This window comes from Nematolebias whitei, chromosome 15 (assembly GCF_014905685.2).
Source record: "Nematolebias whitei isolate Nwh7 chromosome 15, NemWhi1, whole genome shotgun sequence".
NCBI lineage: Eukaryota > Metazoa > Chordata > Actinopteri > Cyprinodontiformes > Rivulidae > Nematolebias > Nematolebias whitei.
Window position 1 is genome coordinate 25,961,671 of NC_056512.1, and position 13,805 is coordinate 25,975,475.

At 38.4% G+C, this 13,805-nt stretch overlaps 1 protein-coding gene across 1 annotated transcript in view; it reads left to right on the forward strand.

Annotated features, from left to right (window-relative positions):
• The window catches only part of grapa (GRB2 related adaptor protein a), an 85,904-nt gene that overhangs the window by 63,093 nt on the left and 9,006 nt on the right, over window positions 1-13,805 (forward strand). Inside the window, exon 4 of the mRNA XM_037689537.1 lies at window positions 8,875-9,043. Within this exon, the coding sequence (XP_037545465.1) occupies window positions 8,875-9,043 (169 nt within the window). The remainder of the gene's footprint in view (window positions 1-8,874; window positions 9,044-13,805) is intronic.

Below are 13,805 nucleotides of genomic sequence, written 5' to 3' on the forward strand. Positions count from 1 at the left end.
TGGTGTATTCTTACTAACAAATCCATTCTGCAAGATTTACCAGATTTTATACTTGATAATGCTGCTTGACTATCTGATGCTATTATAAATTGATTTCCACCCCCAATATCATTATCAAGCAACCATTCCAGAGCTAATATAATTGCTGATAGTTCAACTGTAAAAACAGCTAAATGATCAGCTGTTCTCCTCTTAAGCAATACTTTATAGTGTGGGATATTCATTGCTGCTCCAGTCTTACCACGTTTTGGATCTTTAGATCCATCTGTATATATTATTATGTTATCTTTATATCTTTTAAAGTGATTATTAACTACCACCCATTCTGGAGTTTTTCCTTTTTTAAGACTTTCTCCCACTTGGAGATCAACTTCTGGAGATATAAATAGCCATGGTGGAATTGCAGATTGTGGAACTATTTCACTATACTGGACTTTAGTTAAACCAAGATTTTTAGCTTTTATTTCCCCAATCCATCCAAAACTATGAAAATTTGATTTTTTTATGTTCCCAACAATCCTGCAGCACCATCTGAGCTGGATGGTCACACTTATGCCCTTTTAGGTTCACCCAATACGTATACATTAGTTTTAATCTTCGTAATCTTACCGGAAGCTCCCCAGTTTCTACTTGTAAAGCAGCTAACGATGAAGTTTTGAAAGCTCCAGTACATATTCTCAATCCTTTTGTTTGTTCCATATCTAATTTTCTTAGATGACTTTCAGCAGCTGCCATATATGCAATACACCCATAATCCATTGAAGATCTCATGAGAGCCTGATATATTCCCAACAATGCTTTTCTTGAAGCTCCCCATTCCTGTCCAGCGAGACATCTTAACAGATTATTCACTTCACTACATTTATTTTGAATTGATTCTTTTTGCTGTTTCCAAGTTACACTTTCATCAAAAATGACCCCTAAGAATCTCACTGTTTTTATTTGTTCAAGTTTTTGCTTATAAAGGTTCAAATTGACGTCCTTATGCCTTTTATAAAAACAGATAACTTGAGTCTTTTCAATTGACATCCTAACTCCCCATTTGTTTGCCCATCCTTCTACTTTCAAAATGGCCTCCTGCATCTTTTTCTGCAAATATACAATATTATGTCCCCGCACCCATAGAGCCCCATCATCTGCATATAAGGATTTACCTATTTTCCTATCTATCCCATCAAATATATCATTTATCATGATATTAAACAGAATTGGGCTACACACACTACCTTGTGGGGTACCATTCTCAACTGAGTACTTGGTAGAAAATTTCGTCCCCACGCTAATTTCTATTTCTCTACCAGACAAAAAAATTCAAAACCCAATTATACATCTTACCTCCTATACCAAGGTTCCTTAATTTAATCAATAATCCTTCTTTCCATAACATATCGTACGCTTTCTCTCTATCAAAGAACACGGCTATCACTAATTCTTTATTTGTTTGAGCTTTTCTTATTTCTGACTCCAAACATAGTACCGCGTCCATCGTATTTCTTCCTTTACGAAAACCACTTTGAAACAGACAGAATTTATTTTTACTTTCAATAATATGTGTTAGTCTATCTGTAACTAGCCTTTCCATTATTTTCCCTAATTGTGATGTAAGGGCAATCGGTCTATAATTTGATGGGTCATTTGCCTTTTTACCTGGTTTTAATACCGGAATTATAACTGACTGTTTCCATTCCGCAGGTATACTGCCAGTCATCCAAATCAAATTGAACAACTTTAATAAAACAATGAGATGAATCTTCTAAATGTTTTAGCATTATATAACATATCCAATCCTTACCCGGTGTTGATTGCCTAGTATTATTAATAACTTTTTCCAATTCATATTTGGTGAAAGGCATATCTAATTCTTGATATGAAACTATTTCCTTGATATTAACTTCTGGGTTTTCATATAATAACTTTTCTTTATTCTTTTTCATATCTTCAGATAAATTTTATGAACTGTGTACTTTAATGATTCTGCTAACAATTCTGCCTTTTCTTAATTATTACCCGCTATTTTCCCATTTAATTCTAAAACAGGTAAGGAAGAAGTTTTCCTAACCCCATTCATTTTCTTAATAATTATCCATACCTCCGCTAACTTGGTTTCTCTTCCAATAGAATTACAATACTTTCTCCAACATGCCTTTTTGGCTGCTCTAATAGTCTTCCTAACTATAGCTTGTGCTTTTGTATATTTAATTAATGACTCTATAGTGTGGTACTTTCTTATCAATTTAAATGCTTTATTTCTTTCTCTTATGGCAATATTACATTGGAACAGATTTTTTATTTCTTCTATCTTTTGTTTTAGAAATTGAAGTTTCAGCTGCATTAATAATGATAGACACAATTTTTGAATGCCACATCTCCACATTACAAAACAAGTTCTCGTCTAGTTTATTAAATTGAATATCAACTAAATTTTTAAAAAGATCCCAATTAGCTCTATTCAGTTTCCATCTTGGACTCTGCCCTTCTTCTTCTTTTATTACTTCAGAACCAACTGATATTCTAATAGGAAAGTGATCACTACGCACAGGAAAATCATTCAGCACCTCCCAAGATGTAATTCCAGCTATTGAATTTGATACTTGTAGATGAACATATCCTGAGATATATTCATCAATTAAACGAGTTCTTTCATTTTTCTGGACTGTATAACATGCGTGCATTGAATTTAATAAAAATGTGGACGTGAGACGTTAATTATCTTTGACTCACCAAACGAGTGGGTCATTTATTAACAGAATCAAGTTTAACACATCACACATTTACATTAATTGGCAAGAATTGAAAAATAACGACATAATTAATCAGCTTTACAACCAGGAAAACCATACGGCCATGATTTTCCGTTGCTTGCTTCACCACAGACAGTTCTGAAAACATCTAGATTAATTTGCTAGCAGATAGGAGAGTTTAAAGATGGAAAGATGAGGTTTATCTACAGAGAGATGTGTGAGGGAATTTGTCTGTTTTAACCAGAACAGCACGCTCCTTTGGAAATCAGCTTGGGCCAACGGTACGCTTGGTTGAGATAGAACTTTTTACCTTGCAGACGATAGCTTCAGCGTCGGTGTAGGGCTCTTCTTTTGACTCTTTCAGCGTCTCCGTGAGAACAGCTAAAAACCCCTGGAGTCGTGAGGTTATCCAAACAGAAGTTATAATTCCCAAATCGTCTCTGGTTCAGCTTGATTCTCTTTCAGCAGCATCCTGAATTCCAGCGTTCTGCATTCTGAACTCCCAAAACTCTCTGCTTGAACTAAGAAGTGCCAACATTTAAATGGGCTCTACTTCCGGTTCATTTGAGAGCTTTTTGATTGGTCGATGGACCAAAGCAGAGGTGTGGTTTGTGATGTAAGGTGTTATGAAAGTCAAGGAAAAGAGTAAGATTGTTTAAGAACAGACAGAAAGATTGTTATGGAGAATTCAGACTTCGTGGAGCCACCTCTCCCAGTATCTCGCTGTAAAAGTTAAACATGACATTTCTTTTCAGTAAACTTTCAGTTGACCGAAACTTGAACTTCGACACACTTACAACTTTGCTCATTGAAGACAGAAAATCAAGAAATGCATATTAACCTGATTTCTTCTTTGAATGAGGATTAAAAATCATTATTACTGTTTTAAGTAAATAAAAATGAGTAGTTCACTTCAACATGTAAACATTGTTTGAACTAACACAATTTGATTATCAAAACATTTGTAAAATAGTAATGATCATAGAGAATTGTCTTTTTCCACTTGATTAATTCAAGAAAGAAAGTCTCAGGATGGGTCAACCTGTATTTCTGGATGCAAATCAATGAAATGACAGTTTCTGACCATATGATCCTAAGGTCAAGTTTTGACATCAGGTCAAGTTCACTACATACTAATGTTAGGTCTAATACGCGTTCTAAATTCCTATTACAGTCATATCTAGTAGGACTACCATTATTAATGCAAACCAGTGACTGTAATTCTAGAAACTCTTCAACTATCAATCCTTTCATGTCTGTACTTATACTCCCCCATAGAGTATTATGTGAGTTGAAATCACCACACCATAAAGTTTTACCGTCACTCTGTACATTTATTTCAATAAGCTCTTGAATGGACAACTTGTTGTTAGTGTTGTATAAATTTACCACTGAAATCTGACCGTTTCTTATCCAGATTTTAATTACTATTGCTTCATGTTTCTGGCTAATTGATTCCACTTTATATCTTAGACCATTTTGTACAAAAGTTGCCACTCCCCCACCTTGTCTTCCCACCCTATCATTTCTAATTGATATATATCCCGGTATTATGAAATCCAATTGTGGCTTAAGCCAGGTTTCTTGAATGCATATCAGTTGAGGCTTAACTATCAAATCCGAAACATATTTTTTAAACTCTAAACCATTACTTATTAGACTTCTTGCATTCCATTGAATTAAAGTTAACATGAAGCAGAATGGGCAGCATGGTGGCGCAACTGGTAGAGCTGCTGTCTCTCAGCGAGCAGGTCCTTAGTTCAAACCCCAGTCCAGGGGCCTTTCTGGGTGGAGTTTGCAAGTTCTCTCCGTGCATGCGTGGGTTTTCTCCGGGTACTCCGGTTTCCTCCCACAGTCCAAAAACATGCATGTTAGGCTGATTGGTAACTCTAAATTGTCCCTAGGTGTGAGTGAGAGAGTGAATGTTTGTCTCGTTTGTCTCTATGTGGCCCTGTGATGGACTGGAGACCCGTCCAGGGTGTACCCCGCCCCTCACACAGTGATTGCTGGACATGGGCACCAGCGACCCCCGTGACCCAAAACGGAATAAGCGGATAAAGATAATGGATGGATGGATGAAGCAGAATGTCCTCCACCACATGATTGAGGTTGAGAAGATTGTGTCTCATTCAATTTTTATTTAATTGATTCCCAGCTAACATTTTTACAGTCTAAATACTTTTGTGCTGCCTTCACAATTATTTGGATTTTTTTTTTTCAGTTTTTCTTTGTGTTTGAGCTGTGCAATTGACAACCTCTACCATGAACATTACAAAATCTTCCATTGTCATGAGTAAAGTGTCTTATTTTACCTTGCAGTTGTTCATACAGTTAGATCCTATTTTTTCTTCTTCCAGCAATTTCTTTGGATGAATTATTGGATTCATGGGGACTTTTTTTATGGCTTCTGCATAAGTAATTCCTGTAGTGATTTTAATTTTCTGAATTTCCTCAGCTCTTTTACTAGCTACACAACCCCTAAATCCTGAACTATGTTCCCCTCCACAATTACAGCATTTCAACGGAGCTCCTTTTTCACACTTTCCATACTCATGATCCCCAGCACACTTCCCACATTTCTGTTTTCCCTTACATATTGCTGCAACGTGCCCAAATTTCTGGCATTTAAAGCAACGCAACGGTGGTGGAATAAATGGCCGGACATTATAACTAATATACCCCACAAACACTTTATCTGGTAGACTTTTCTCTTCAAATTTTAATATTTTCGAAAAACTATCACTCCTTTCTCCATTTTTATATCTTGTCAATCGTTTGGCTTCAATTACTTTCCCTCCTGAAACATTATTCGTAATCTCCTCAACTAGTACATTAGGTGGAATACCCGAGATGACTCCTCGTACATACTTTTTGTCATCTAACAACCTCCCACTCACATTCTCACCTAGGACTCTTTTTATTTTTAGTACTCTTTCTTTTTGTGTAACATCATTACAGATTATCAATAAGCATCCATCTCTTATCACTTTCACAAATTTCACCTTTCCCATCAGTGAGTTGATTTCTTTAGTAAGTTTTATCGGATTCCACGTGCCAAAGGACATTCCGTCTTTATCAAACTTCAAGATAATTTTAAACTCCGCCACCATATCTGTTTCAGCTACAGAAACAGACGATTCTATATGGTGTCTTGTTTTTTTTCCTTTTATGTTTAGATTTTTGAGTCTGCCATATCCCGTCCTTTTCTACGCCATCCCCTCCCTCTTCCATTTCTGCAAAATCACTTCCTGACAACTCCGTTCCCTCTGACATCCTTCCAACCATTCACAGCCTGGCCGTGCCTTACCGCCTTCTCTCTTCTCGCTCTTAGCTCCACCGGGAACCAGTCTTTCCTCAGCCAAACAAAACCTGAGTCCTGGCACCAGACTGTGAGGGAGAGCTTTTAAGCACCAGAGCACAGGTGTTTCCCATGAACACTAACGAGCTGCAGTGAGAGGAGGTGTGACAGGCAGAAAGCTGCAGACAGGAAGCAGAGCTGACAGAAACCAAACGAACATAGAGAAAACTAGAAACTAGGGCATTAACAGAGTACTCGAGTAATCTACACATCGATTGCTAGGACATCTATCGAGGTTAAACATGTAACATCGAGTATCCGTAGTGACGTCATATTATGTGACCGCCGTATGACCGTAGGGGGCGGTGTTGCGCTGTTGCAGGTCACAGAATATGGTGTAACACCGGGTCCAATCCACCGAACCAGAAACAGCTTCCTCTGACCTTGTTTCACAAACAAAAAGCAAAAAATATTCATCTCTAAACCTATTTAAAAAAATCTATAAACATATTAATCTCTAAAACTAAACTTAATGCGCACCACAGCTGGTGGTGGTGCGGGGTGGTCGACCCCCCCCCCCCCCCCACACACACACACACTGTTAAGTTTCGTTTTTGATGTGCTGCACGTTTCTTCACATTTGCAGTTTAATAATAATAATAACTAATAGTTTAGTTTTTCCTGTGACTTATTTGCAGTATGATAAATGGTAGGAGCATAATATACGCTCCCAATGCTTTGTTGGTCTTTTTTTTTTTTTTGTAAATAATTACCTTTTTTTGCAGTTTTATTTATTTATTTATTTTTGTATCTTGAGATCTACGACGTCATCAAATACTCGAGTTCTACTCGGGTTTTATTATGTTAATGTCGAGTTTAAAAATGATATACTCGTTCAACCCCTACTAGAAACCAAGCAGTGAAAAGTGTGTTTTAGCAAAGATTAAAGTGTGCATCGTGACATGGCATCAAACAACCACGATAAACGAGGGACTACTATACACAACTGGCGCACAGAAGTATTGTCTAAAAACTCATGAAACAACCCACTGAGCAAGGAGACGACTAAATGACGTTTTTTTTGCACGTCTAATTTGGGTCCCTCCCAGGTGCAGACTGTTACGACAGACGACGTCTTTTTCCGACGTCCACTGGACGGTCAATATAGACATATTTTCTAAATCAAAATTTAACTTATTTTATTCACTTCAGATAATATTATTATTAGTAAGTGCTTCGTGTTGTCTTCATTGTATGTTCCCATGCAGTGTTTAACACATTCACCCTCAGATGGATGTTGGAATGACTGGGGTTCGATCCCTGGACCTTCAGGTTAATAGTCAGCAGCTCTGCCGCTGCACATCTCTGTGCAGTAAACAAAACTAAAGAAACAGTATATTTGACCATCTATTGTGCAACAGGAAACCACACTACAGATACTAGGTTTACAATTAAATCATCACTCCTTAAATGTCAGTAGAAACAGATGTACTAAGTTTTACAAATAAATCACTCCTTAAATTTTTTCCTTTATCCTCTTTACTGGATTAACAGAAATAGCTTTGAGAGTAAATAGCAACAGTTGGTTTATAAATGAAGCCGTGCAAATTTATAATCATAAAAGAGTAACTGTGCACAGTTTTTGACGTGCTGCACGTTTCTTCACATTTGCAGTTTAATAAAAGAGTAACTGTGCACAGTTACTCTTTTATGATTATAAATTATGACTGTAAATTTTATGGTTATAAAAACTATGATTCACTAAGGCACACCTGCATCTGTCTTGGATGTCTATACGACCTCCAAGTCCGACGTTCAAACATTCGACTTTATATCGACGTACAAGTGAGGTCGTGGTTAGACGTCCAGAGTGGACCTTGTTTCGTGGAGACGTCCAGAATTGGTCTAGACCGACGGACTCAATATAAACGTGATCTGCACATCCATTCCACGTCTAATGTTTAGTGGGAAGACAAACACTTCTAAAATTCATAAAAATAATAAATTATTACCTATAAAAGCTAATTAATAAACTAAAATAAGAAGATATAGCTAAATATGTGTTATATCATGTTTCCTCACAAAAAAAAAACCCGACAGTTAGCACAGCTTGTGCTGTTAGCTTCACAGCCATTATCTAATACACCGCAGACGCACAGAAATGCTCTATCAAACTACTCATAAAACTAAAAAAAATGCTTCAAAAGTTGACAAAATAATAAAGAATTGTCTCTAAAATATCTTAACAATATACAGGATAGGAACATATAATATTTCAATCCGCATTACCTGTAACTAGGGGAGAAAGAATGACGAGAGTGATTTTAAGTTGCTTCCTGTCTGAGCAGTTTCATGGAACGGGAGGAGAGCGCACCGCCCCCTGGTGGTGGGTGTGGTCACAACTAACGGTCACAACAGGCTTACTAGCTGATTACTGTACTGGTGAATGGATTGCAATTTCCTTAAATAAAATAATACAGACGTTAACGCAACATGAAAAATAGGTTGTAAACAATTTTAAATTGTTTATAGGCTTATATGGAATATTAATTAATTTAAAAAAAAAAAGAATTACCAGTTGAATATGAATTAATACTTATTCTAAACCATTTAACATTATGAAATAATATGAATAATAGTTCTTCAACCTATCACAAACGCATTGCCTGCTAATGACCACTTTAATAGGAAGACACTTTATTCTCCTAAAACGTTTGGTCAAAGTGACCAAAGTTAGCCTCTAACGATCTGAGGACTCACTTTCCAAGAAGGGGCAAAGTCACACCCCACTCTGCACATCTCACAGTGTTTCCATTTGCCTTTGTGTCGTTGCAGTTACGGGGACCACGTCCAGCATTTCAAGGTGCTGCAGGACCGCGGCGGTCAGTACTACGTGTGGGATGAAGGCTTCTCCTCTCTCAACGAGTTGGTGGACTTTTACCATAGCAACAGCATTGCTAAGGAGAGGACGGTGTTTCTGAGAGACCCAGAACACTTTGCCAGGGTGAGCGTTTATGACTCATTGTTTCTGCTTTGCTCTTTCCTTCTTCTAAGAACCCATAGCAACCAAAACTGTCCATGCATTTACAGGGAAGTCCAGACAGTAATGTGGCTCAAGGGACAAGTCAGATCTGTTGAGGTGGAGTGTTTGGGAAAGGTTATGAACAATTAATATCTTCCCTGTTATAGATAGCTCTTTAAACAACCAGTTTAGAGAAACTGAGTTGAATTATCGCCTACAGCCATCCCAGGAAAACAGTATTAGCCAACACAAAAATGGCTATAACTCAGCCAGTTTGACAGATACTGAGCTAAAATTTTGTTTGGAAGTAGCTGACAGTCATTCATACCCTGCGTGTTAACAGACTGTATGAGATCACACCAGATTATCACATTATCAGTTTGCATGACATTTTTTAAGGTTTACGCAAAAATGGCTACATCACCTTCATTCCTCAACAAGAAATGTCTAAAGTTCTTTAATTGCAAGGTGCGTCTGAAAGTTTTTGCATACCTTGCAATACCTTAAATTCTAGTTTAGTGTTGATAGAGTTAAATTTGTTTTCATATAGTTTTTCCCAGACTTTGCAAGCATGTTTTTTACTTTAATTGTTTCCATATTTCTGTAGCTGTGTTTGATTCTGCAGGTTTACACCACTTCCAAATGAATCCCAGCCACGCAGATTATAAATAAATATATTTATGCCACCACCGAACCATAGAAAACACATCTGCTTTGTCCATCCATCATCTCCTCTTTGCTAGCGCTGCCTTACAATTAAATAATCATGTGGGACTTTTAGAAGTGCAGTGAATCTGTTTCTGTATCCGATGTCAAAAATACGCATCACCACGAATGTAAGAAGTTGCTCGAGTGTTGAGGGACTTCAAGACGCGACTGGTTTTGTAATGGAGCCGACAGATATTTCATATGCGTGGGGAAACATGGGGAGCTGCGACTGTGGCAGCGGAGGTCGTTACGAAAGGCGCAGCTCGTAAAGATTACAGAACTGCTGCCAGTATGGGGCAAATAAATCAATCAGCAGGGACTGAGCTGAGCAGGGCCAAGAAATGTTGACTTTGAAGGCAACTACTGGCATCACTGGTGATTAGGCCTGTCGTGATAAACAATAAATCAATTAATCGAATGAAATGAAAATTATCAACCTCATTTTCATTTATTGGCCTTATCGTTTCTTCGTGTCTCTTTCTTTCTGCTGGAGACACTGGATGACAAAAGGCAAAACTCTGGTGCTCTTCACTGACCCCTCCCTTTCTCTTTTCTCTTTAAAATCCATTTTAACCGTCCGAAATTGCATTTTTTGGATGGTTAAAAGCAGCTAAGCTGAGACGCTAAGCTACGAGCTAAGCTAACAGGCCGACCTAGGGAAAAAAACCTCCGTCTTGTCGAAACCCGTGTCTTCGTCTAAAAGTTGTTTTTCTCTGCAAAAAGAAGCTGAGAACTTGTTTACTGATTTTTTTTAATTAAAAGCTGCTCGCTCCCTCACTATCCATCCTTCGGTTCAAACAGTCTTATACTGCCATCCAGTGGTCAATAAAGGTACTACACTAAAATCAAATCAAATTTCTTCTTAAATTTGACAATAATTACAAATTATTGTCAACATTTAAACAATATTATCGTTTATCGCAATAATTTCTGAGACAATCGCCCAGCAAAATTTGTTATCGTGACAGGCCTAGTGGTCATTAAGTTACCACTTATCAAGTCACAGTATCACCGAGCAGCAAATGAGACCAAAGAAGAAGAATCCCTTTCTCTGGGGTTGGAGGTAGCGCTCACTGGTGAGTCACCGAGGTTTAAAGCAACGTGCTAGTAGTTTTTCTGGTATTTGAAGACAAGCTCAGGCTTTGTGGCAACTGTTCCTGGGAGTGGCAGACAACACCTGCAGGGATACACGGCTTCTCTGGAGGCTTCTGATCCACAGCAGAGCACGTTTTTGTCCCTGTAACACCCACATCACTGTCATCCACTCCTGGGGCGCAAAACCTGACACTATAGAACTCAGAACGGTTCTGAGTTGATCACACAGAGAGAGGGAACGCCTGGGTGATCAGACGAGTCGTGTGGCACACGATAATAACACTTTATTCCAAATGTGTCTTTAGCGCTCAAAGTATTTGTTAAAGGTGACTCTCAGCTACTAACGCACTAAATTTAAGATCAATACCTATAAAATAGTCTGAGTGATAGCCAGTTTAATGTTTGCTAAAGTTGATTAGCTATGGTGGCCATCTTGAATCTGGCTGATATCAAAAGGTAACCAGTAGTAGAGGTGCATCAACAGATTACTTTCTGTGAGTGTCATTGAAATCCATCCAGTGCTTTATGAGATATTTTGCTAACAGACAGACATATTTGAGTGCAGTTAGCGTGAACGTTTAAACCAAGATCTTGTGCGATCTGTTAGTGCTCTGAATATGTGTTGGGGACAAGTGTCAGCTACTACCACATCAAATTTTAATTCAATGTCTATGAAACTGACTAAGTCGCAGATGCCTTTGGGTTTGCTAACACTGATTAGCTGTTGCAGCCATCTTAAACTGAGTTGACTCCCAAAGGCAATCAGCTGTAGATGGGCATCCAGTGATTATTTTTTCTCTCACAGTTTCATTAATAATATGTAATCTCCTGCGATGAGAGCAAAGGGCTGCAGTAGCTCAGTAGTTAGTGCCACATTACTGTAATCCTGAGGCTCATGAGCATAATCACACAAAAAAAACTTGCTTGCACTGAAACAAGTCAAAAACCATCAGGTAAGGTGCACTAATAGCATTTTTGCACTGTAAGGCCTGGCATGGTCTGGTCTGGCTGCAGTCGGCCTGCCCTTATTCTACCTCGGCCATGGTTATCATGTTCTGTGGAAGTTTGAACCCAGGAGCAGACCGCTATGAGGAACTCAAGGGTAAAAAAAATAAAGAAACTTATTTATTAAATACAGTAAATACTAAAACAAAGGCTGGCGTGGCAGCGAAACTTACAGAAAATCTTCACTGGGAGACACGGAGGAGCAGAGCGTGACAGCTGCTGAACGCATAATCCACAGACGAGGGAGAGACAAAAAGAGAGAGCGACACTAACGATGGACAATGACAAACACCTGGGGAGAGACAATGAGGAACAGGTGAGAGCGGGGGGAGCAGCAGCTGACTACATGAGGGGACGCTGAACACACGTACAACAGAATCGGGGAAAACTCAACGCAATCGCAAGACAAGTTTGCTCTGAGCAGAGTGTCGCCTCGGTGTGGGCAGGGATCATCATATCAAAACGCGTGATGTCACATTATTTGTAACAAAACAGTGGACGACATCGAGCTTGTTCTGCTTCTCCTTCTTCTCTATACACCACACACATGTTTGTCCAGGGTACCAAAACTTTTTGTGTATCCAGTCTCTCTCTCAAACCAATGGCAACGCACTAGTGGAGGAAATAAGCAGTCCCTGGATGATCATCTGTGACGTGACCCCCCCAAATCGGCCCCAACAGCCCGGCCCGAATGGAACCCCAGGTCTCTGGGTTTTGGGAATGAGGCTGGAAGTGAGCCATAACGCCAAATGCAAATACGCTGAACCCGGGTTTGAAGCCAGGCCAGTCCTTACGATGCAAAAATGTCATAAAGTTGCATGACTCATTAGTCTCATGTAGGGTGACCAGCTCATCACTCTTGAAATATCTTTAAATATACACGCTCTGAATGAAACATATACATTCAGAGCTTATATAATATTAAATGTTTTTTTTTTCATTGTCACTTGTAGAAGAAAAAAAAATCTAAAAAGTAGCACCATGTTGCACAGCATAAACATGTTGGATTATTTTACTTTTTATGTTAAAAATTTGTTTCCGTTTTATAGAGAAAGCTAAGATTTTGAAGTGCAGTCCTGCATTAAATGTATAAACAATAAGTATCTTACCTGAGGTAGACAGCTCTTTGAATGGCCTCAGTTTGGAGAATGGAGTTTTATTCTGACTGGACTGCCAAGCTAATGCTAGCTAACACTAGTGGATTTCTGTCACTTTAAGCTAACGTCATTCTACAAAAAATCAATACAAGGTTTTTCCAACAAAAATCCTATGACGTTCCTAGTATGATTTGCTTGTGCTGAACAGGAAGTGCTACAGCAAGCTGCTGTTGTAAAGAAATGTCACATTTGCTTATCCTAGCTCAACTCATTGTTCTACAGCTATATTCTATATGACATAGCTGAGATGTTAGTGGCTAAATGTACTTGTTTCTCAATACCTATGCTGTTGTGACATTATGTGCCGAAATTAGTACTTTAAAATACCCGCAGAATATGAACTACAGTAGTCCGTCGCTACTTAGTGTTTCATTTATTGCGGACTTGCTCTATCAAGATTTTTCAAAATAAGACTGGACATGACACACAGTTGGCTGATTGATGGATGAGCTGCACGATTGTCATGGAATTGTTATTTAAAATGAATTATTTTAAATTATTTAGCACCTGCTGCACATTTGTGCAGGCCACACTGCAGGATCAACTTCCTGCTGCAGCTGATCAGCTGTTCACCGTGCAGAGCAGAGAAGTGGGCGTGGCCAAGAGTGCTTGCAGGTGGCAATGAGCAGAGGAGGCAGGGAGCTGATATCATGACATTCTGTGCTCTTTTAGAGCATTTAGAGTTTAGAAACATTGTTTAGAATATTGCAAGAGTGTGAGAAAGGGTTTAAAATGTCTCTATATATATATATATATATATATATATATATATATATATA